Source organism: Rhinolophus hipposideros, assembly GCF_964194185.1.
Source record: "Rhinolophus hipposideros genome assembly, chromosome: 10".
Classification (NCBI taxonomy): domain Eukaryota; kingdom Metazoa; phylum Chordata; class Mammalia; order Chiroptera; family Rhinolophidae; genus Rhinolophus; species Rhinolophus hipposideros.
Window position 1 is genome coordinate 72971920 of NC_138056.1, and position 24820 is coordinate 72996739.

The following is a 24820-nucleotide window of genomic DNA, read 5'->3' on the forward strand; positions in this document are numbered from 1 at the left end:
GATTTAGGACAAATAGAGTAGGTTTGATAAATAGGAAAAAAAAAAAAAATCCTTGGCCGGCCCGGTGTCTCTGGTGGTTTGAGCTCCATACTCCTAACTCCGAAGGCTGCTGGTTTGATTCCCACATGGACCAGTGGGCTCTCAACCACAAGGTTGCCAGTTCAACTCCTCGAGTCCTGCAAGGGATGGTGGGCTCCGCCTGCTGCAACTAAGATTGAACACGGCACCTTGAGCTGAGCTGCCTCCCGGATGGCTCAGTTGGTTGGAGCGTGTCCTCTTAACCACAAGGTTGCCAGTTCGATTCCTCGAATCCCACAAGGCATAGTGGGCTGCACCCCCTGCAACTAGCAATGGCAACTGGACCTGGAGCTGAGCTGCGCCCTTCACAACTAAGACTGAAAGGACAACTTGAAGCTGAACGGCACCCTCCACAACTAAGATTGAAAGGACAACAACTTGGAAAAAAGTCCTGGAAGTACACACTGTTCCCCAATAAAGTCCTGTTCCCCTTCCCCAATAAAATCTTTTTAAAAAAATCCTCAACTGAATGAAACAAAACCTAAGTTTTGTATTACAAAAATAAAAGTTTGCATTGCAAAGCCATTTGCAAAATATATTACATGTTATATATCTATAGCTCTAAGCATAATGTTTTCTAGATGGATTCTTTCATCTAATTAAAAAAAAAAAAAAAAGAGTGTTTGCTCTGTGCCAGGCAGTGTTCTAAGCTCTGTGACTACCATAACAAACAAAACAAAGTTGTTGTCCTCATGGAGATTATACTCTCATGGGACAAGATGGGCATATAAATAGTAAGCAAATAATTGTGTGGTGTGCCATAAGGTAATCGGTACTGTGGAACAATAATGACGCAGGCTAAGGAAGTTGGGAGTATCAGAGGCAGGAGCGGGCCTGTTTTATTTAGAGTGGTGAGGGAAGACCTCACTGATAAGTTGTTAATATAGCAGAGATCCAAAGAAGGGCAGTAGGAAGTCATGTGGATATGGAGATATGACGAGGGATTGTTTCAGGCAGAGGGGTTAGAAAATTTTGTGAAGTGAGAATATGCTTGTCAAGTAAAAGGAAAAACCCTTACAGGGCTTGAAGCCAGAGAGTTACCCAGGAGCCAGTTCCTCTGAGTGTAAGGTGGCCCTGCGTAGAACTTGTGGGCAAGAGGGGGAACCAGCTGATATTTAACGTTTATACAGAGACCAATAAGCATTGGAAAGGATGTTTAACCAATTCATAAAGCAAAGAAATAAAAATTAAAGTAATTTTGCTTTGGGTCTGAAAAATTAACAAAATTGATTATGCATCATGTTAGTGAAAATATGGGAAAATGAGCCATATCACATTTGGGTCATGGGAGCTGTACAATTGGATAATTTTTTTGAATAATATCCTACATAGAAAATTTAAATTTCAATGCATTTGACCCTGTCATTTTAGTTCTGAGAATTTATTCCAATAATGTTATCAGAGAGAAACTTAAAGATGTACTTACAAATTTTTACTACCGTATAAAATTGCTTACGATAATAACAAATTTGGGATTTCCCTAAATTAATAAAATACATTCCAATACATCCATTAAGTAGAATATTAGGCAGCCATTAAATATGGAAGCAATCTATGGCAGAAAGAGTCACTTGAGACCCAATATCTTTTATTTCCCTTTCCTAATAGAAACCCCAATTTCTTAGGCATGTGGCCACATGCAATAAACACTTCATTTCTCAGCTTCTGTTGCAGCTATGAGTTGTTCTGTGACTAAGCTACAGTTAATGGCTTATAGAAAGAAATGGTTCTATGAAAGGGTGGGGTCATTACTCTTTTTCATCTCTTCCTCTTTTTTACTGGCTGGAACACTGCAGTTTAATGATAATAAAAGCTGTGGCCAACAGCCACATGGAACCAAGCAGCGGCCTTCGCAACATGAGGCACTCATTGAGGAGTGATAGAAAATATGGCCTGGGGTAAGGACACAGGGAGATACCTCCACACTGCCATCAAATCCGTCCTAGGTTGCCTTCCCCCAGATTTTTAAGCTTATGCTGTTTATATTGCTGATGCTTTACATCTTGGTTACTCACTTTAATCCCAGGTGATTATTTTTTATGCAAGTCATAAGGTAGCTAGCTATACAGTATGTTTCTAAATATATCTGGGAGTCTGTATGTGTGGAGAGAGAAGAAGAAAAATGGCAAATTGGAAGAGAGAACATAAACCATCTTGTGAAACAGATGATTTTAACTTCCTTCTTTATAACTTTCAAATGTAATAGGATATTTTTGCATAGTTTTAATGACCTCAAGATTAAAACAAAATAAAACTTTTTAAAGGTTTTTATAAATTGGCTTTCATCTATAAATTGAAAACTAAAATAATGAATATACACATACAGCCATATATTGGTAATTTCTTTTTTATTTTACACTTTGATAATTTTTAAAAGCTACTACTAAGGAATAAATTCAGACTGGCCTTTATATTTGTTTGTAGGTGAACTTAGAAGTGATCTCATGGATAAAGCATTTTCAGATATTCTAGGGTTCATTCAAAATATAACTCATAGTTCATTTAAAAATATTATAAAAAATAGTCTATGCCCAAGTTAGAAATAAATAAAAATAAATCAAATCAATATAAATCAAAATTAAAATGAATGAAAATCCAATCTATCATTATAAAGATGTGCATTCTAAATCAATTAGTAATATTATTTCAAGAGTAGAGTAAATGAATAATTCTCTATGACAAAGAAGATTTTATCCTAAGAATCTAATCATTGCTTAATATCAAGATACCTATTAATATATTACTGGTAGTTCAAATAGAAAGGTCATACTTTCTTTCCCTTTATTCTGCATAAGGGCCCAGAATAACTTTCATCCCTGAGGAGACAAACTGTATCAAAAATAACAATGTAAATACACATTTTATTATTTAAAAAAATCTAGCTTAAACGAACAGGAAATATTACAGTTCATGATGAAATACTGGAGACATTTCCATTAAATAATAATTAAGAGTGTCCACTCTCACTATGTTAATTGCATTATTTTTTCTAGAGGTATATGATAAATATAGAACTTCATCAAAATGAAATAAAAGCTGTGAATATTGGCAAGGAAGAGACAAATCTATGATTTGCAGATGATATTTTGTTTTAATCGGGTGACAATGGTTAGTAAAATTACATAGTTTTCAAGTGTACAATTCTGTAATACATCATTTATATGTCACATTGTGTTTTCACCACCCAGAGTCTGTTCTCCTTCCATCACCACATAGATAAAATTTTATATGTAGAATTTTCTAAAGAAAAATTAAGTGAAAAATGCTCTAGATCAATGAATGTTCAGTACAGATCCTGAATTGAATTTACAAATATATTTAAGGATCAATGGTGCCTGTCATTTTCTTTTCTTAACATTCATGGCAATAGTCAATTGGAAACTATGAAGCAGAGAAATTCTCATTCAAAATAGTAAGAAAATACAATTTGTCTAGGAATATTTTTACCCCAAAATTTGAGGAAGTTATATAAATTAATATATAAACCTTTGCTTAAAGATAAAAAAAAATGTGGCTTAATGATTACATAAAATATGGCCCTAGGTAAGTGTACATATTTAAATTCCATTCAAACCCCCTTTTAATTGTCAGAAAACTTATTCTAAAATTCCCCTGGGAGCATGTACAATGCAAGAATAACTAAGAAGCGTGTGAACAAGGGAGGACTAGTGAAGATTATAAAACCACAGTGATTAACAATGTGATGTGGCATGACAGATCAGTGCATGTAATAATAATGACTTCTACCATAAACATCTGTCCACTGTGTGACAAGTTGTGCAACAGGGAGGCACGACATACACAGAACATCACACCTGGTCTATAAATGTTAATGTATCTACTTCATACCTGGAAACTGGTGTCAGAGAAGTTAACTAATTTATTAAAAAAATGCCACAATTAGTATTTTATGAATGCAAGATATAAAAGTAGGACTCATTCTACACTGGACATGCTAATCAGAGAGAATGATTTCCTTACTTTCTATTTTCTAGACCAGATTTCCAGACACCTGGCCATTTTTTGTTTTATATCTAAAGGAATATTAGATTATTATATGTTTACATTAAGCCATTGTTTTCCTCTTTTTTGTTTGTTTGGTTTTTTGTTTGTTTGTTTGTTTGTTTGTTTGGAGATAGGTTGACTGGATTTCAATCTCATATAGTCAAAGATTCCCTAACAAAAATACCAAAGTCTAGTATCTTTATTTTATATCCTCCAAAAATAAATAGCCCAGAGCACATTCTAAACTAATGTTAAAGACAATGCTACAATTTGTAAGAAAATGAAGTATTATTTAAGTAGTTTATCTTTCACATTCATTGAAAAAAATATCAATAATACCATCAGTAATAAAACACAATAGATCACAGCAAATAACTTACTATATTTTAGAGACAAATAAAAAAAATACTTAAAAATCAATTATAAAAATTTACAGATGGAGTAGTACAGTATTTAAGCTTGAAAAAGGGAAACATGCAGAAAGAAATGTAAATGAATTACATTACAAAACATTTGAGTATTTTACGTCATATAATATCATAAATAAAATTCATTATCAAACTAACCAAAAAATGCTTGCTAACATAAGACCATGAGCTAATATGTTGCTATACAGAAAATGATTTACAGTTGATAAAAACATACAAAACTGGTAACAAAATAGAAATTATATGAATTAATTCACATAAAAAAACTAGCTAATGAAGATGTTCAAAGTCCAATCATAACAAAATGTGCCAATGAAACTGACTATTTTTCATCTATTAAATTAGTAGCTTTATTAAAAAGAATTATTCATTTTTTGGTCAGTCTTATCTTAAATTTCTTGTATGCATATAATTTGGCATAAAATTTTGACAGTAAAGTGTAAAAGTATTTGCATCCATAAATTCCACTTTCAGTAATACATTCAAAGAAAATAAACTTATACCTAGACAAAGTAAAAGCATAAAAATATGCATCACTACACAGTGTGTATGAAATAAATATTGGAAATATCATCTAAAAGTTTAAATAATATATACTATAATGCCTGATGGAATATTACAAAATCAAAAATCAGATCATTTTAGGTCATTTTATTGCTATTTATGATGGTTAAGACAATAATAATACAGAAACAGAATAATAATACAGAAACAAAATAATAATACAGAAACAGAATTTATAAAATTAATGAACTTTATAAAAATAAGTTGAGTTTCAAATAAGTTACAAATAGTGTTATAACAAGGTTAAGAAATATTATTTTTTAAGTCCGACAGAAAAAGTCAAGAACCATATGACTTCACTGATATGTGGGATATAAAACTGAAAGCAACAATGGAACAAGACAAAGAAACAAAAACTCATAGACACAGACAGTAGTTTAGTGGTTACCAGAGCATAAAGGGGGAGGGGAGCTAGTAGAAGAGGGTTAAAAGGGTCAAATATATGGTGATGGAAGGAGAACTGACTCTGGGTGGTGAACACAGAATGTGATACGCAGATGATGTATCACAGAATTGTACATTTGAAACTTATGTAATTTTACTAACCATTGTCACCCCAATAAGCTTAATTTAAAAAAAAAAAAATGTAATGCCGTATCCTGAGTGGGATCCTGGAAGAGAAGAAGATATTACATAAAGGAAATCTGAATAAACCATGGACTTTAGCTAATAAACTAAACCATTTATTAATGAACTTAACACAACTTTAGTTGGTTCATTAATTATAACAAATGTACTATAATAATGTAAGACAACAATAGGGGATACTGAATGCCGGGCATATGGCAACTCCCTGTACTATCTTCTCAATTTTTCTGTAAATCTAAGACTGTTCAAAAAAATAAATTCTAGTAAACATTATTTTTTTTAAAAAAATATATTATTTCTTCATTAAAAATAATTTTATGTTTCTCTATACTTAAAATTTATTTTGCAATGAGCATGACTTACCTTTACAATAAAATGAAAAGCAAGCATACTTTTAAAGGAATTTTATTGAACATTAACTCAACAACAGTATGATAGTGATTTTTAGCCTGGTATTTGAGGAAGGTGGTCAGTTAGGAAGTTTGGTACAAAAATAGTCTTGATCAAAAATTGACTTTGTAAAATAACAGATTCATAGAGACCATAATGCCTCCATTTTCCTGGAAAAAGCAGAGAGAAGAAAACATGAGTAACTGGACTATAGGAAGTAAGATAAATAGAACTAATCTCTACTGTGTGATAAATCTTCAAAAAAGGACTGTGAACCTGTCATGCGAATATCTGAACTAGGGCCTCATTGCCTCAGCATAGAATGGACAGCAGTTCTAGTCGACACTGTGGTATAGGTAGGCCTCATAACAAACAAAGAAGGGATGTGACTCAGCAAAATTGACTTCTTGGAGAGGAAGCCAAACACCAGATGTACGTAACATGTCTGATGTTTTTGTTTTGCACATGCATCAGAACTATATAATTTTTACTCATTGAGTAGGTTCTTGAGAAAGCAAGGACGGGTTTTCTAACTGGACTTATCATCTCATATGCAATCATTATACTATGGCCCAAGTCAAATAAAACCAGGGTTTCACCAAGAGCCATTAACAAAAGGCAGATAAAATGAGCCTCAGTGACAATGGGGCAGCAGCACTCTGTCATTGTTATCTGTTCTCTCTAGACTTTATGTATAGACTCTGAGCTAGGAGCACCCAAATCCACTTCTTGGATATATTTACCTGAAATGCTTCATATGATATTTAAATCCCAGGGAAGAGGTAGAAATAACGTGTCATAGACACTCTTTCAATCGTGGGCATCTGGGCCAGTACTTCTGTATTCTCAAATGAATGCTGAACCTAAATTAGTAAAGAAAACCTTTAGAGATTTTCCAAAAAGGAAATTTGGACTTCTCTCTCAGGAATGAGAAAACATATAGTATATATTAAGGCTGTAGCCAGATAGCATAAACAGAAGAAATGTTTAGCTTTTCCTTGGATATAGTGCAGACACGAAGGAACTAATACCCTCAAAAGCATTCCCTGAATAAGCAAGGCTATCAGAATCAGAGAAACTCACACGGGTTTTATGTATTACTTCAAAAACTTCCTCTTTAAATAAACTTGGAGTACAGGAAAAAGCATCAAGAGGAATTAAGAGCTTCAGAATTCCTGAAAAAGTTTTGCAAATGGTTCTACAAAGCTTTCCGGGGCATAAAATTAAAAGGACAAGAAGATCCCTACCTTTCGAAAAATCTCCTCCAAATGATAACACCAAGAATATTCTTTGAAGTGGCTGATAAGTTGGTAAATGAAGAGAGAGCCATATCTGTCCGTTCTCCAAGAAATATTATCTGCAAATAAAAAGTATTAAAATATTAGAGGATGTGGCCTTTGTTTAAGTGTGGAAGACTCCTAGAGTGACGGATTTTGGAGAAAGTTTGATTTTGGTGCTTTGGAAGAGAGAGGGAAGCCAAATCTGGATAAAACTGGGACCTCATGTTTTTATACAGCCCAGAGGAAACTATAATGGACCCTCAATCATATAAATCCTCTTGACTTTCCTAGTAGCAGGGTCAAGCTTATGGCCCTCAGGATGCAAGTAGTGGGAAAGAACCTATGTCCTTTCAGCACTTCCTACATAGTAGAAAAAAAGAATCAAGCTCTTGATATTTCTTGCTTCTGGGCCTTCTCTTTATTTGTACTGTTTCTTAGTATAAATTTTTGCACTTATAGTTTTGTTGTGTGAATATCTTGAATTACTACTTCTCTTTTATCATTTCAATGTGATCAAATATCTCCTATCATAAAAAAGCTAATATTCTATTTTCCATTTCTCTACAGCTACCTTCCTATTTCTCCTTTTATATAGTCAAAGTTCTCAAATATGTCTCTACTCACCATCTTCATTTTCTCTTAACCTGCACACTCCCATCTAGCTTCTCCATCCCATACTGTATTTGTCACCGATGTTCTCCAAGTCATTAAATCTAATGGTAATACATTGGGCCTCACCTTTACTTGATCTCCCATTCACATAAGAAATTATTGGTAACTCCAACAGATTATTTTCTCAGTAACTCTGACAACACAAACTCTTACTTTTCTGATTCTCTGACCGTAGCTTCTGAGTTTAATTTGATGACAAACACTTCTATCTCTGTCTTTGAACTCTAGGGTTCTTCAAGCCTTAGCTGTACGGTCTCTTCTCACTCTATTCTCTATTCTTAGATAATTTCATCAGTTTTTAGAATATTAAATAGCATCCTTAGGCAAGCATCCCCCAAAATTCTAACACAGATCTCTCCTATGAAAAATATAGCTATGTAACTCTTTACTCTTCATTTCATCTTGAAATATGTATGCCAAAGGTATTTTGAACTTACTTGCAGGATTTCCATTTTAATGAATGCACCATAGTCATCTACTTAAAACCTATCAGTCCTTCTTCTTCACTGCCATATCTACTAAACCACAATGGCATCTTAATTTCTATATACCAATTATTTCTTATATCCAACAACTTACCTGATTCCAAGACTATCATCATCACCTATGGCTTAAAAATACTGTAATAGTATTTTAACCTATTTTCCTATATCTACTTTTCCTATATCAATTCCCCACAGAATCCACAGAGTGATCATTTAAAAATGAAAATATCATCATTTCCCTGTTTAAATTTCAACACAATTTTGATTATTGTTAGTATAAAGTAATATTAGTAATAAAGTATATTGCCATAGATTAAATTCCCTAACATATGAGGCTTCAAATTGTGTGGCTCCTGCCTACCCCTCTTGGTAACCCTCCCCTGGCTCCATGCTCCAGCCTCACTGGCCCTATTTTCCAAGCTCCTTTCTTTCTCAGGTACTCTATGTACATTTATTTTTCTGTAATGTTCCTCTCTTACCCTTGATGTGGTTAACATCTTTAACCTTTCACATCTGAGTACTAGTTTTTTTTTAAAGCACTTCTCACAGTTGACAATCATTTCTGTTATGTTGTGTGCATATTTTTCCCCCAATTAATTTCTGCTTCTCTGGCCTGTCTGTACACTCTGTAAGTTTGAGTAGCCATGTCTGCTTTATCATATGCCCTGCACTTAGCCCAGTCCTAGAACATAGTATGTACAAGAAATGAATGCAAGAATTTTATATATTAGACTTTATTTTCTCAGCTAAATTAAACATATATGTGTCAGGCCATATATGACTTTTAAACTACCTTTAATAGCAAAAAATATACAGCTGTTCTTTGAAATATGTATCCCCCGATATATAAAATAAAGTGAAGCAGAACTCTTCCAGCTGTGCAATGGGAGTTGCCTGCATGCCTTTTTTCCTATTTCGCCAGGCTAGACTCAGAGGGTCCTCTGGTCCATTGCTACTCACATATGGTCAGGGACCAACAGCACTGGCATCACCTCGGAGATTTTCAGAAAGGCAGAATCTCAGCCCCTGCTCCAGACCTACTGAATCAGAAATCTACATTTTAATCAGATTCCCAAGTGATTTCTATGCACATTACGGTTTGTGGTGACGACACTAGAGCACTTAAAACTGACTTACATAAGCTCAGATTTTAAAATCGCCCTTGTTATCTAAATGTTTGCTGAAACAGTATATTGGATGACTGTTAAATAGATTTCTGACAGGCTAGACCACGAACGATAAGGAATATCTTCTTTTTCTACCTCCCACTGTGATTTTCCTACCAAAGAAGGATTATCAGTCATTGGCTGCATTATCCTGAAGGCAGGCATTTGAATGTTAACTTATTTCCTAAGACTATAATCAAATATTATGTGGAGCAAGTATTACAGTTTTCCTGGTTGGCTCATTTAATCGCTAGTAGATGATCAGGTGGACTAAATCATTAGAAGATGATACATTTCTGTGCCATGGACATATTTAAACAAAAATATCCCCCCAAATAAAACCTCTTAACTTTAGTTATAGATAGACTACTTTACGTCTGGATCCTCTCCAAATTCCTGTTTAGTTTTAAAGTTTCCTCCAAAATCAAGACTTAACAAGGTCTGACAACTAAATTTGAGAACACATCCTAGAAAAAGTGTTACATACGTCACTGCTGAATATCACTACAATCACCTTCGAAGTACTCCCCTTGGGAAGCTACGCACCGACGCCAGCACTTAGTCCACCCTTCAAAGCAATTTTGGAACTCTTTTTCTGGAATGGCCATCAAAGCTGTCATTATATTACCGTTGATGTCCTGAGTGTCATCAAAATGTCTTCCTTTCAATATTTCCTTTATCTTTGGGTAAAGAAAGAAGTCATTGGGAGCCCGACCAGGTGGGTAGGGAGGGTGTTCTAATACAGTTATTTGTTGACTGGCTAAAAACTCGCTCACAAACAGTGCCATGTAAGCCAGTGCATTGTCGTGATGTGAGAACCATGAATTGTTGGAGAAAAGTTCAAGTCATCTAACTTTTTCACACAGCCTTTTCAGCACTTTCAAATAGTAAAGTTGATTAACTGTTTGTCCATTTGGTACAAGTTCATAATGAATACTCCCTCTGATATCAAAAAAGTTAGCAATATCGTTGCAACAAGTTCATGAACTTAATTATCAGCCTTCATATAGCTTTCCAGTTATGAAAATTTCAAAATTTTAAATGTCTTTTCCACCTAAAATATATCACTAGGGAGGAAATATCCTTATGTTAGTGATGAGATGGGATAATAGCTAGGTCTGTAATCTAAGAACTAATAGGTTAAGAAATTGTTCTCTCTGCATCACTTACGTGGAGTTGAAGATTTGAAAGCGATGAAGTCCTTCTCCACATGGGTCTTTGTAACAGCATCACTCCAGATGTTGCACTGAAGGGTACGGTCATATCTACATATCGAGGTTCCTCCTGTGTCGGCCACCCAAGCAGTCCCAGTACCTTCTGGGAGAAACACCCATGTCATATCAAAGGTGTTATATTCAAACACATACACACACACACAATCTTTCTTACGTTTTTTCTTTACTTCAGTACATTTTAATATGGCACTTATTAAAAATGCAAGTATCTTACAAGAGAAAAACTATGTCACAGACTGGGAACCATACAGAGCCCACTTAAGTTTAGAGTAAACTTGCTGACAGCCTAGTCTCAACTGACCGGGGCACTGCTAATTATTCTAGGCTACTTATTATTTCAGACTTACAATTCCTGGACTGGGTCGAAGAGTAGTACTACAATGTTGTTTCTCTCACCCACCCCTAGGGATATGAATGCTAGACATCAGGCTAATAGAAAAAGTGCACAGCTACTCCCTGTGTTTCCCAGCTCAGACTCACTGCCTCTGCAGGCCTGCATGATGATGATTTTGGGTTTGTTTCTCAGACTCTGGCAGTTACGGTTGTTGAAAATTTGGAAGATGGTATCATCGTGAAGAATATCTGGCTCTGTCTTTTGGTGCTTTGTCCCACAGATTCCTTCCAGGGTGCCATGTGACATAAACACCAGGATTGTGCTGTCTGAGGATTGGTGCTCTGGGCGGGCAGCAAACTCCCATAGTACTGCTTCCATTTCCTGAAAGGGACTCCAGAATTATTGTCAAGAAACTTTACATATGTAGTTTGTATTCAAATAGTAGATGGAGTTTACAAAAAGGAGTAGGCACAAGGAATCAGGCAATTTGGACTTAGGAAGATGCTGGGAGATGAAGTATAATAAGGGGCAAGTTAGAGGACAAGTCTCCAAAGAGAAGGCTTTGCTTTCATCTGTTTTATATGTTGGAGTTCCTGTCAGTTTTCATTGAAAGAGAGAGATAGAGAGGAGAGCGAAAAAGAAGAGAGAGAAAGAGAGAGAGAGAGAGAGTTTCTATTGATAAAAATTATCAACACTTAACAGACACCTTCATCATGGAACAGCAGAAAGTTAGGTTTAAAATGGTTTGTCTAAGGTTACCCAAGATATTTTTGGCAGAGACAGAATCACAATTGTGTTTGTATGTATGTGTGTATGTGTAACTTTTTTTTTTTTTTTACTACATACGTGGTTTTACTTTTGGACACAGTACATTCAAATTATAAAAGTCTCATGAGCTCATTCTGTAGGTATTAGGCAATTTCAGGGCCTAGATTTTTCATCGCACCCAGACTATCAAGTAATAGATGTCTCCCAGATTGAGACCTGTAGAAAGACCCAACCTTTTTAGTGAAATGTAGTGACATAGAGCTGCTCTAAATCTTTGATATAAGACTATTCACTGGAGGAGGCTGAAATCCAGAGGATCCTATTCTGGAGCAAATGTAATTCCTATAACATGCATTTTGTTCTTACAGCTGCTAAAGAAGAAGTTCAAAACGCTTTAGGAGGGAAGAAAGATTTTCCCACTCTCCTGAGTCCTTACCGCAGCTGTGAGATCCACTTTTACAACCACTGAGTAGCCCAGGTTTTCAAGCAGGTCTTGCATCCCTGAAAGGTCAATGTCAGAACCATTTCTGTTAGAAAGGTGTATAAATTCTTTGTTGCAGATGATGAGGGCCAGGCGTGTTCTTCCCTCTTGCTCCATCACTGGATATATCTACAATTAACAGGCACAGAGTGAGTTGCCCCAGGCCTCCTCCCTTTTGCCTCCAAAATCCATACTAAACAGGCCCTTTCAATTACAGAGTGGGTGGTGGGAGAGCTTGGGAATGGAAATATGTCCTCATGAGGAAAAAGATAGGACCACAGACAAGAAACATGTACTAGAAACTTGGCTTTGGCTGTGTGATGGATAAAACTTTAAAGTGTGCTCCAAGATAGGATGGAAGAGACAGAAATGTAATGTAAGTACACCTTAATTAGATAACATCCTATGACATTTGGCCTGATCTTAAGGCATTTATAACAGGAACTAAAATTCCCAGTGAGTCCCCAGTGTCTTCTTTGAGTGGGTAAATCGTGTGTCTCCCTAGTCCAAAGCATACTACCTCGTCTGCCTTTGTTGTCTTCATTCTATGGAAATAATCATAAGAACAAAGCTTCAAATTATGATTGGGTTGGGAATCCTGGATTTCCTGAGGAGCTAAAAGAGAAAACAAAACAAAACAAAACAAAACAAAAACTCATTAAATAGTACCATGCAATGCCTTACAATCATGCATCTCTTTTGACTGGGTTCTCATTCTTAGGCAATACTTACTGCCATTCCACCAAAAAGCAAATACAACAAGAAAATTAGGTCATATTTAAAATGACTAAAACAAAAACTTGAGTACTCCCCCTTTTCTTGTTGTTTCTTGCTGACCCCAGTATAAATTTCTGTCTTAGTTAGTGGTCACAATGTTGATTAATCTTTCAAACCCAACACATTAGACTCACATAAACACAATATCTAAGATTTGGAAGATAGCCTAACGTTCATCTAGCCTAGTCAAGTTCATCATTCAGATATTTGAACTCCAGTTAACAATACCCCTAATTTATTATTATCACTCTATGAAATATCTCCACTAGCAGGTAACTCGCAACATTCTAAAGCATTTTTGAACAGTTCTGAGTATCATAAATTGTGAACCTTCTAAGCTTTGGTACGTATTTCCTGCATTGGTACCATACATAAAAATGTCTAATTCCTTTCCCTGTGAAAGCTCATGAATTCTTCTACGACTTTCATATATCTTCCCATTATTTTATGCAAATGCCCTCATACAATCATTGTATTTTATCTTACTTGTGTTTATTGTACTATAAGCTTAATTAAGACACAGAAGATGTTTTTAATCTTTATATTTCCAGTATCTAAAATGATATATAAGGTTATAAGTTTGTAACTGATTGTAAATGAATAGTTATCTTCAACTTGAAAATAGTTACCAAGTATCCCCTGGTGCTCTTTTCCCTAAAGGCAACAAGCCTCTGTTCCTTCTAATATTTTGCATAAGAATAATTTCATCTTTTTAACCAACAAATCCATGTACCACTCTCTCCCCATTTACCCTATTTGCCCTCCCACTCAAAGGAAGACATGTTTTCCTCCTATCTAATTGTGATACCTCTCCTTATGCTCCGAGTTCCATTCCTTCTCACCTACGAGGACTTTACTCAGGCATTTTATTCAGACCTGTCTTCTGTCTTCTACATCATCAATTTCTTCCACTCTTCCTGCTGTGTTATCCCCATTGACATATCAACATGTCTTAATATCAATATAGCTTTCAAAAACATCTTCCCTTGACCCCATGTCCCTTCCAGCTATAGTCCCGTCTCTCTGTTCCACTTCTCAGCACAGTTCCTTAAAGGCTTTGTCTATTTTCACTATTTCTGTTTTTTTCAACTCTTATTTTTTTTCTTGTATGCAATATAAACTAGCTATTACCCTCACCACTTAAAAGAAGTACTTGTTATCAGGGTTACCACTAACCATTTTTTGCTTTCTTAACATTTAACACGGCTGAATACATTTTGTTTCTTGAAAAAATGTTCTGTCGGCTTCTGTGATGCGGCATTTTTCAGCCATTCTTCCTTGATTCGTCTCCATTGCTAGTTCTTCCTTTTCTGCCATACTTTCAAAAGTTAGTTGCTCTATATTGGACCCTCTGCTATTCTCTATCAACATCTCTCCCCAGATGGCCTCTTCCCGTACCATCATCTTAAATACTATCTACATGCTGATGAATCCCAGTATTTATTCCCGTCCCTGATTCCTCTGTGAACACCGCACTTGAACACCCACCTGTTTATTCAACATCTACCTTTGGATGCAGCACAGGTTTCAAACTAAACATGCACAAAGAAGGAGTGGACATGATATTTGTCCACTCAAATATGTTTCTCTGGGGTTTTCTCTCAATCATAAGTTGTTTTTTTTTGTTTGTTTGTTTCCCTCTACCTCAGTAATTGGTACCCTTCACATAGTTTCCAAGGCAAAAACCTAGAATCATCCCCGCTTGATCCCTTCATTTCTTTTATCAGCCCACATCCAATTCATCCATGGTTTCTGTTGACTCTACCTCCAAAATAGACCCCAAATTTAACTACTTATCATCTACGTCATTACTACAACTCCAGTCTGAAAGTTATTATCTCTTAACTGAAACATGTAATAGCTTTCAACTAGCCTTTTTGACTCTATGTTTATTACTCTGCTTAACAACTTCTTAAAGGTTTTCCACTGTAAACAAGCTCCCAATTCTTTCCCACTCTCTAGAAGGCCCCAAATGGTATGGTAGCAATGATCTGACCTTTAGTAGTTCCTCCTATAACTTTGTCCCTAATTTCCTACTCCCTAGACAGACTGGCCTTTCCTATGACTCTGTTACATGACAAGATCTTTCCACACTCAGAGCCCTTGCTCTTGTTTCCCCTTTCAGTGGAATGTTTTTGCTTTAGAGTTTGGCACAACTCCCTCCCTATTGTTTAGGTACAAACTGGAATGTCACCTCAAAAGAATTCTCATAGCTGTCTACCCTGGTTCATGTGCCTCCCCCTACAGCCAACAACAACGTCTCTTACTATGGCCTAATCCTCTTTTCTCCTGTATAATTTATAGTACTTAATTTTTGCATGTTTATTATATATCTAACCACACTATACTGTAAACTCTATGTATACATGATCTTTATATCACTTACTTCTATAAACACAGGTATTAGAATGGCATACAGTAGGTTTTCAATTAACATATGAATATATATATTCATGTGTGTGTGTATGTATGTATGTATATATATGCATATATGCATACACACACACACACACACACACACACACACACGAATGGATTGAGTAAAGATTACAATTTCCTTATTCCTTTGTGCTTTTATCCAGAACTTCTGAAAACATGGTACTCAGAGTAACACTATCCCTACTCCCTTTCTAGACACTATCCTTCTTTAATGTGGCCCAATAATTCATCAGTTTCTTTGGTGACCACGTAGTATAGTATGTCTGATTCATAGTGTTTTTTTTTTTTTTAATATGTTTTTCATAACCACATCTTTATTTTGTTTTGTGTGGTTGGTAGTTGCTTGTGTCTTAGATATTGTCTGAATCTTTTTTTTTCTTTTTAAACTACTTTATTTGAGTGTCATCACAGCAATTTGACCTCAGTTCCTTGAGTTTCTATTGCACCATCAGACACAGAATTTCAGAGTATATCATCTTCTTTTCCATTTAAATTGCTTCAGAGACAGCACTTTTTACACCCAGTGTATGACACTTTCATTGAAAATTTTATATGAACCACAAGTTCTTGTGTAATAGTAGACAGTTGTCTCAGGCATTTTTTTCCTGTATTTATTTGTAATCTGCATAATTGATGTGATTATGTATCAAATGGATATATCTATATCTATATCTATATATATCTATATATCTATATCTATATCTATATATATCTTTTAATCAGCACTTGTTTTGGAAAATTTCTTTTTAAAAAAAAATTATTTGTTTGAAGATGTTTTTGATTCAATTTAAAAATATGAGCCTTGGAAAGGTTGAGATATATACACATCAGAGGATATGATTAGTTAGTAGCAGATGGGCTCAATGTAGAGCTTTCTTGAGTTTATTCTATTTCTCTTTCTACTACACCATAGGGTCTTTCTCATATGCCTTAGCTCAAATAATGTCATTTTGTGTCCATGATATTCTACCTGTCAGAGGTAGGACCAATGCCTGGAACAATCCTGCATGGTCCTCAGTGTCATCTTCACTTTTACTTCCCAATTTTTAGGAGAATTTGAAGAGTAGGGATGTATATGCTAATCTTACTTTTGAGGGACTTTGTTAGGGGCAGAAGAGAGAAATACCCAGATTTCCTGAACCTAAATTCAATGGTCTTTACTGAGCTTCAATTCAGTGGTCTTTGTACTGTAACATATGGCCCCTCGAAAGCTTGCCACACCCCAAGTGATGTATGCAGTTTCCCATGAGCCACTGGGTTTGATGGCAGTTACCTGATGGAGGGAGAGCCAGCGCCATAGCTGATTCAGCTTTTTCCTCATCTGTGCTTTCTTCACTTTCATCTTCAGATTCTGAGGTGGAATGAACAAAAAATTAAGGATCAATATTCTACTCTGAAGGTTATTTCCTAAGATGAAAATTGACCAAAAACACAGGTTTCCTAGCTCTTTACAAGAATACATTCTGACAACACTAAAAGTCTAAGATTTTCACCTGTGATATGCGATTTGGAGGTAGTTACCTGTTGAAGATGACTCACTGTTGTCAGATTCATCATTCTCAGTTTCAGAATGAGAGTCTGAAATACAATGAAAAACAAATATAAAAAGATTTGTTAGCAGAACCTAGTCTCTAGAACCTACCCACTTCAAACTCTTTCACTTGCACTGGCAAGGAAATGACTATTTCAGCCTGGGGATACTGGATGAAGCATGGAGATTTGACTCATTCTCTGAGCTCCAGGTTTGTGTTAGAGCACTGTAACTTTCTGCCAAGTGAAGTAAGAGGCAGAGTTTCCATGAAATAAAAAAGCGCTCATTGGAATTATAACAGCTATATATAATGTCAGAGGGGTAGTAGATGGGAGAGAGGAGTTATGACTTTGTGATGGGTATAAATGTCTAACTATTACATTGTGTTCTACACCTGAAGTAATTAATTAATTAATTAATTAATTAATTAAAAGAAGAGCTCATTACCTTCCTGCTTATGTAATTCAAGGAATAATCAAATTATTTAATCAAGGCTTTTCTGCAATAGCATTTTTCATTCTGAGGAGGGAAACTACATCTCTATACAAAAATTAGATAGTCTTTCAACGACAACAAAAATAATCCTTGGGGGATGTTCCAAAGATTTGGAATATATTCATATATGTATTTTACTATGGAATAAGGGTCAGCAAACGATGGCCTGCAGGCCTTACTCAGCTGGACACCTGTTTTTGTAAATAAAGTTTTATTGGAACACATCCACATTCATTTTGTATGTATTATATATTGCTGATTGCATGCTCTGACAGCATATTTGAGTCATTGTGACAGAGAACACGTGGGCCATAAAACTTAAAATGCTGTCTTCCCTTCAAAGAAAAAATGTGCCAACCTATGCTCTAGAGAGAAAGATACATTTATGTTCCACTTATCCTCAAATTCACTATGCTCCTTCAACAAAGAGAAATATAGGTTACAAAAGATTTATCCCTTGGGATAAGTCACAACTAAACAGAAGATGGTGAGTTTTTCTATTGCATATTCTATATCTGTGAATGACTGTAGAGTCCACAGTATTTGGCAAGAGTAGCACAGATCAGCTACAGACTATCACTGAGTTTAATGCAGCTCCATCACCATTTATTCATTTAACAAATATTTTCTCAGCATCTATTATGTATTGGGTGGCATTTCTAGGAATTCGGGATATATTCATGATCAAAGCAGACGAAGATCCATGCCTTATGGAGCTTACGTTTTAGCAGAGAGAGATATAATGAATATGTAAATGTTATGGAATGATTGAAGGTGAAAAATGCTAAAGAAAAAAGAAAATGTGTATCAGTGAAAAGTGACTGGGGATGCTGGAAAAGGCACTGAGGTAGATCAGGGCATATTCCACTATTAAATAAGACAGTCAGGCAAAGAAGGTACTAGAGATGTAGATAGTTTATTCTCCACTTGCGAACAGAAATAAGACAAAAACTGCATAAGGACAATATATGAACAAGTTACTAGCCCTTTGGCCCATGGTACTCACCTAAACTCAGCTGTTGTCTGAAGAGACGGTTCATGAATATTTTGCTTGCCATTTGACTTTTCTCAGCGAGATTCTCAACCAGGTTTTCAGTACCATTCACGATGAGGTTCACTCCGTCCCCTAATCTTTTTAACTCATCCCCGTTTAACACATTCTTTTCCATCAAATCATCAAAAATGCTGTCAACCAGGTTCCTGGCCATGGACTTCACCTTGTTGATAGGATCTTCTTCAGGTTTTTTTTCTGAAAATGATAGGATTTTAGATACAGACAGGACTTTAGATATTTGAATCTAGGCCAGTGAATTTTTAATGTGCGGATGAATCTCCTGAAAAGCTTGATAAGCAGAACTTCCTGCACCACATTCCCCCAAATTCTTATTTGATAGTTCAGTGTGGAGCCCATGAATTTTCATTTCTAACAATTTTTGAGGTGACAGCAAAGACCACAGGTAGAATAACATTTATCTTGTTCGAACCTGCACCTTTTCATAAATGGGAAAACTGGTTCAGAGATGAAGTTCAACTTCACTAAAGAGCTTAATGATAGCTGACTCAGTTCAGTCTTGTCTCACCCATCATCCCCTCACTTCCTGTCCTTTTATCGATACCTAATTTAAAAATACAATATATTTAATATGCATAGCAGTAAAACATAAACATATTACACCTGTAAATTAATGCATTTTGTTTCCATGGGCAGGGCTGGCAGGCAGCTGTCTGTATGCAGAGACTGAAAGCCCAAACTACAGCTGGTTTGCTTGCTGTTGCAAATGAAAGGTCATACAGAGAGCAGAAATAGGGAGGAAACGAAAGTTACTCTGTTCAACAGCATGGCGTCTCAGCCAAACAAAAGAACACTTATAAAATGAGTGAGAATTCTGGGTCAGTATGAGTCCAAAGAAAAGCCTAAAATCACAGGAAAGTTTTAAGACCATAGGTCCAGATTTTTACATTTTCCTTTTTTTTTCCAAGAAGCTGTAACACATTAACTAAAATACCTTGTGTATTAGCATGCACATTACTGTGCCCTGAGCTCCCATCTCCAGAGAAAAATAGTTTTGTCTGATTTTTAGAAGCCCCTTTCTCGGCTTCTTCTTCTTTCTTATCCCCTCCTCCTGTGCTATAAATTCCACCCCCCACCCCCAAATACACTCATAAACAAGGGAAAAACTGGGGGTCACTCACCAGCCATTGCTGTTCTGGCTCCTTGGGCAGGAAATGCAGTGATAATGAAAGTAGACTTCGTTCTTTGCTCTCAGTGGACGGGTGTGTTGATACTGCCTAAATTGGAAACTGCAGATTCTCAAACTTGTTCTTTGCCAGGATAGATTTTGACTAATCTGATACGTAACTTCTTTCCTTTGGAAATCAGAGAGTAAAACTTATCTTTTCTTTTAGATACAACAATCAGCAGAATAGCAGAATGAAATACACACACACACACACACACACACACACACACACACACACACACACACACACAGGAAATGTCTGCTGTTTTTCAGTCTATTTTTAACACAGTTAAATCAAGTAGACACCTATTTGTCCTTATGAAACTGTTAGCCACTAAATGGCAGGGAGGCCTCACTTAACTAACACCTGCTCAACCCTGGCTGGAAGTGAAGTGTTAATGTATTATAGAATGCTAGAGGGGAGTGAGAAACTGACTCAGAACTGCTTAAGTGATAGTAGTACCACTGTTTTAATAACCCAAATGAGCAATCTCTTTTCATTACCTGCTTACTTGTCAATTCTGAGTATTGTTTATTTATGAATGCATGTGTTTATTTTTTATATGCTGAATGCAAAAGGGACTTCTTTATTTAATTTAAAAATAATAGATTTCCATTAAAATTAACTAATAGAAAATGTTTTTAAATGGAGTAATTTCAAACTACAAAGTAGCCACAATTATATGTTTAATTTGCATATTTGTGAATTTTTTCCTATGCTTTTTTTTTAAAAACAACACAAAATATGAAGGTTGCTCATTGCCCTCAATTCTATAATTCAGATCTGGGCTACCACCAAATCTGAAGTTTTGAAATAGGCTTCTAAGTGCTCTTTCTGCTTCTCCATTGGCCCTGTCATTGTCGTTCTCATCTTAACCCCGTGGCCAGAGTAATCCTGATAAAGTATAACTCTGATAATTTAATTCATTCTTCTGCTCAAAATCTTCTAGTAACTTTCTACCATAGAGTAAAAGACCTTACTATAAGGTCTTTCATAGTAATCATACCTTGTATGACCTGCACATTGGTTAGCTCTCTGATCTCATGTCCTAAATTTCCCCTATGCCTTTTGGTCCAGATTATAGCCAAACTTATTTCCTTGCTACTCCTCAAACACACAAAGAACATTCCCATCTCAGGCAATTTCTACTTGCTTTTCCTCTGCCTGGAATGTTCTTCCTTAACATATCTTATGGCTGACTCTCTCTTTTTCTTCAGGCTCCTTCTGCTGATAAATTTGTGTTTAATTTGTTTGTTATCTTTCTGTTCCCATTTGACTTCACATTTTTCTTAGGGCAAGGACTTTGTTTTCTACTTGATGGCCAATGCCTGACGTAGAGTCAGTTTTTATTATTTAAGGTCGCATCAATGAGTGGATCTTTTGTTGATTATGTGCATTGTAAAAAATATTTTCCCTGGTTTCTGCAGCTTGTATTTTTCCCCCACTACCTATAAATTCACTTTTATTTTTATATATTTTTTAAAGTTTTATTGAGGTAAAAGTCATATAGAAAACATTGTATTTATTTAATGTATACCTTTTGATGAGTTTGGACATATGTATACACTCATGATCTCTGTCATGCAGGCTGTTCTGTGGGGTCTCAGCTCCCGCTCCACACATAACAATGCAGGACATGGTGAGGCCAAAAAGGAACACCCATAGAGCCACATATAGGGAAGTCATACCACTAAATTCTCTCTGGTAGCCAGGTGAAACACACAAAGTAGGATCCACACCATCTGCAATCCCCGTTCACTTTTCCTGTCTGCCAACCAGCCAACCAATCAACACAGTCACAGCAGTTACATCAGCAGCCAATTGGCCAATTGGTTATAGCCAATGGCCAACCACCACCTGAGCCAGCACCCCCCAACGCAAGGCTGAGAGCCTAGAAACTGCTCTCTGGGACTCTCTCCCCACACTCCACCCCTCCAGGGTCTCGCCTCACAATCTACTCGACAAGCATCTTCCGTGAGGGGCCCTGTGTCAGGAACCCAGCTCACAAGAAAAAGTTTCAGCCCAGTTCAAGTAATGTCCCAGGGGGGTGTCTCTTGATGTCTACCTCCTTTTTGAGCACAGCCAGACTTCTTGGACACAGCCAGGGTTCCCATAGTCAGACCATCCATCAAATTGTGAATTGAAGTCACCGCAGCGTGCAAAGGTGATGTCACCTTATTTAACTCCCTATAGTCCACAGTCATTCGCCAGGTCCCATCTGGTTTCTTGACAGGCCATACTGGGGAGTTAAAGGGACTGTGCGTCAGCCTCACAATATGTGCCTTCTCCAATTCCAAAACTATGACCAATCTCCTCCTGTCCTCCAGGCAGGTGGTACTGTCGCGCTGTAACCACACGCCGGGGCTGGTGCAGCAACACTTGAGGAGGATGGTGAGCATGCCCACGTGTCACCGCTTTTACCTCCCAGATCCAGAGATGGAACTCTCCAACCAACGTCTGTAAACTGAGACCATGTAGCACGTCTACTCCTAGAATATATTCCGAAACGGGGGAGACATAGACCTTGTAGGTACGGGGGGAAGCCTTCCTACACCCAGTGGTAAGGAAACAGCCTTTACAGTCACAGTCTTTCCCTCAGAGCCATCAATGCAGATTGCTGGTCCAGGGAACAGTTCTGGGTTCCTATAAACAAGACTGCAGTCTGCGCCAGTGTCAACTAGGGCCAAAACCCTCTGCACATTAGAAGGGGACCAATGTATGGACAGTTCCATGTGGGGCCTCCTGTCCCTGCTTGTCCCTTCTGACCAGGTACCTTGGCCCCACCCCTAATCAAGCTGAAAGGAGTTGGCCTCAAGTGGCTGCATGAAGTCCTGAAAGTACACGAGTCACGTTTTTTCGGACTTCTCCTTTAGGTTTCGCCGGAATTGCTATTCCGGATACAACTGTTTCCAGAGTTCCAACAACAGTGCATTGGGTTGTCAGTCTATTTTTTCCCGATCAACCCCTGCTGCTACAAGATCATGCCACATCTGTGTGCATGTTACTCTCTGAGGCCCACGACCTCACCCCCTTACTTTTGACTTGGGCTTCCAGGTCTTAACTTCTCAGACCTCCTGTCTTCCTTTCCCGCCAGCTTTCAACATCACCTAGGGTAGTCATGGCAATGGTAACTTCATGGATCCGCCAGCCCACATAAGCTGTAAGAATGACAACCAAGGATCCAAAAGCACTTGCAGGGGAAGTATTCAAAACCAGATCTCTCATGCTGATTGTAAAATGCTCGTCATCTGGGCCCCACATATTAGGGTTGAACATAGCATGTTTCATATCCATTTCATGGATGATTTGAGTAAGTTCAGTATACGATTGCCATTTACTCAAAGTGTCAACCTCTCCCCATGCTGTGCATACCGCAGCAGTGAGCCACTCCATTAGAGTGTGGTAGCCCTGGTCTTGGGCCAACCTATGGCAATTCTGTAACCTTTGTCTCAGGGACTGATGCATTGTCATGAGGGCTAGCTTTTCCATCTCGCCTGGGGAGCAGAGAATGCTGTATGCCCCCTCATCCCATAAATGTAGTCGCCAAGCCAGACTGATTCTCCAGGGTGCTGTCAGTACCGCCTCCCCAGCTCCTGCAACTCAGTGGGAGTGTAAGGGGTTTACATCGTGAACTCAGTCACAGCTGGGTTACCGGTAGCAATGCCCCTGGGGCCCAACGGTTGCTCAGGCTTTACCTTTTGCTTCAAGATGGGCCAAGCTTGAGGGTTGGGAGCTACATTGTCTCCACTTGCATTGTCCACCTCTGCCTCAGAGTCTCCACTGTGGGGCTCCTCCTTTAACAGGTGAACCCAAGCTTCCAACGACTCCCACTGGGACACCAGGTACCCCACCTGGGTTATTCCAGCAAACGCTTCCTCCAAGTTATGATGCACCACGGTGAGAACCTCCTCCAACTGATGGTCCCGAGTTTCCAGTGCTTTTCCCTGGGGCTGCTGGTCCTGCACCTGAGCAATTTCATTAAGCGCATCTTCCATATTATGACACAACACGGTGAGGAACATCCATCCCACACGGCCGGCTGTACCTTTTGTCTCCTCCAGCAACCACTCAGCTGGAACCTGCCAGTCCTCTCCATGCTGGCCGGAGAGCCATCCATGTCCTCCCACCCCTCCTTCTGAGAACAGTGACTACCAGGTACCACACACTGTGTGGGGGCCACATTTCCTCCTGCCCAGAGTCAGATGCCATTTCTACCTGGCTGGAATCCTGCTCACCGTGCCAGGCATCTGATTGGGTAGACGCCTCGGTGCAAGATGTCCCCAACCCTCGGAGCCTACTATGGAGCCTACTTGGCCTTCTATGGCCAAGAGGGTGTTGTGCCATCTGGAGCCTGAGTTTCCCAGGCAAACCACCCTTCCTGTTCCCGGTGCAGCTCCTCACAGGCCTTCTGAAACTGAGCTTTCATACTTATAAACTGCTCCATTACCTTACGGAGATTATCGGCCGACAAAAAACCCTGCTTACTGTGCCATGTGTTATGCAGAGTGTCATGTGGGGAGTCAGCTCCCACTCCCCACATAAGAACACAGGACATGGTGAGGCCAAAAAGGAAAACCAATGGAGCCATAGATAGGGGGGTCATACCACTATATTCTCTCTGGCAGACTGGCGAGACACATGAAGTAGGATCCACATGATCTGCAATCCAACGTTCACTTTTCCTGCCTGTCAACCAGCCAACCAACAAGTGCAGTCAAGGCAGTTACATCAGCAGCCAATTGGCCAACTGGCTACAGCCAACGGCCTACCACCACCTGAGCCAGCACCCCACCACGCAAGGCTGAGAGCCTGGAAACTTCTCTCTGGGAGTCTGTACCCACAATCTCATAACCACAATCAAGG

General features: G+C 37.7%; 1 protein-coding gene across 3 annotated transcripts; it reads right to left on the minus strand.

Moving 5' to 3' along the window:
- Positions 1–4267: 4267 nt before the first annotated feature.
- LOC308503141 (caspase-12-like) lies at positions 4268–20335 on the minus strand. Of its 3 annotated transcripts, XR_013994153.1 has the most exons (12): positions 19910–20335; positions 18723–18965; positions 17212–17268; positions 16964–17041; positions 12995–13089; positions 12430–12603; positions 11372–11606; positions 10827–10973; positions 7301–7410; positions 6797–6916; positions 6027–6223; positions 4268–5686 (listed from the first exon to the last, which is right to left on the minus strand). XR_013994153.1 is itself a non-coding variant. In XM_081062183.1 (11 exons), the coding sequence occupies exons 1-10, from the start codon at positions 19914–19916 to the stop codon at positions 6818–6820; spliced, it is 1245 nt and encodes a 414-aa protein (XP_080918309.1). In that variant the 5' UTR covers positions 19917–20335; the 3' UTR covers positions 5740–6223; positions 6797–6817. The 3 variants fall into 3 exon arrangements, 1 of the variants encoding a protein (XP_080918309.1); XM_081062183.1 differs by lacking the exon at positions 4268–5686 and having other exon boundaries at positions 5740–6223; XR_013994154.1 differs by lacking the exon at positions 4268–5686 and having other exon boundaries at positions 5741–6223; positions 9451–10973.
- Positions 20336–24820: the final 4485 nt, after the last annotated feature.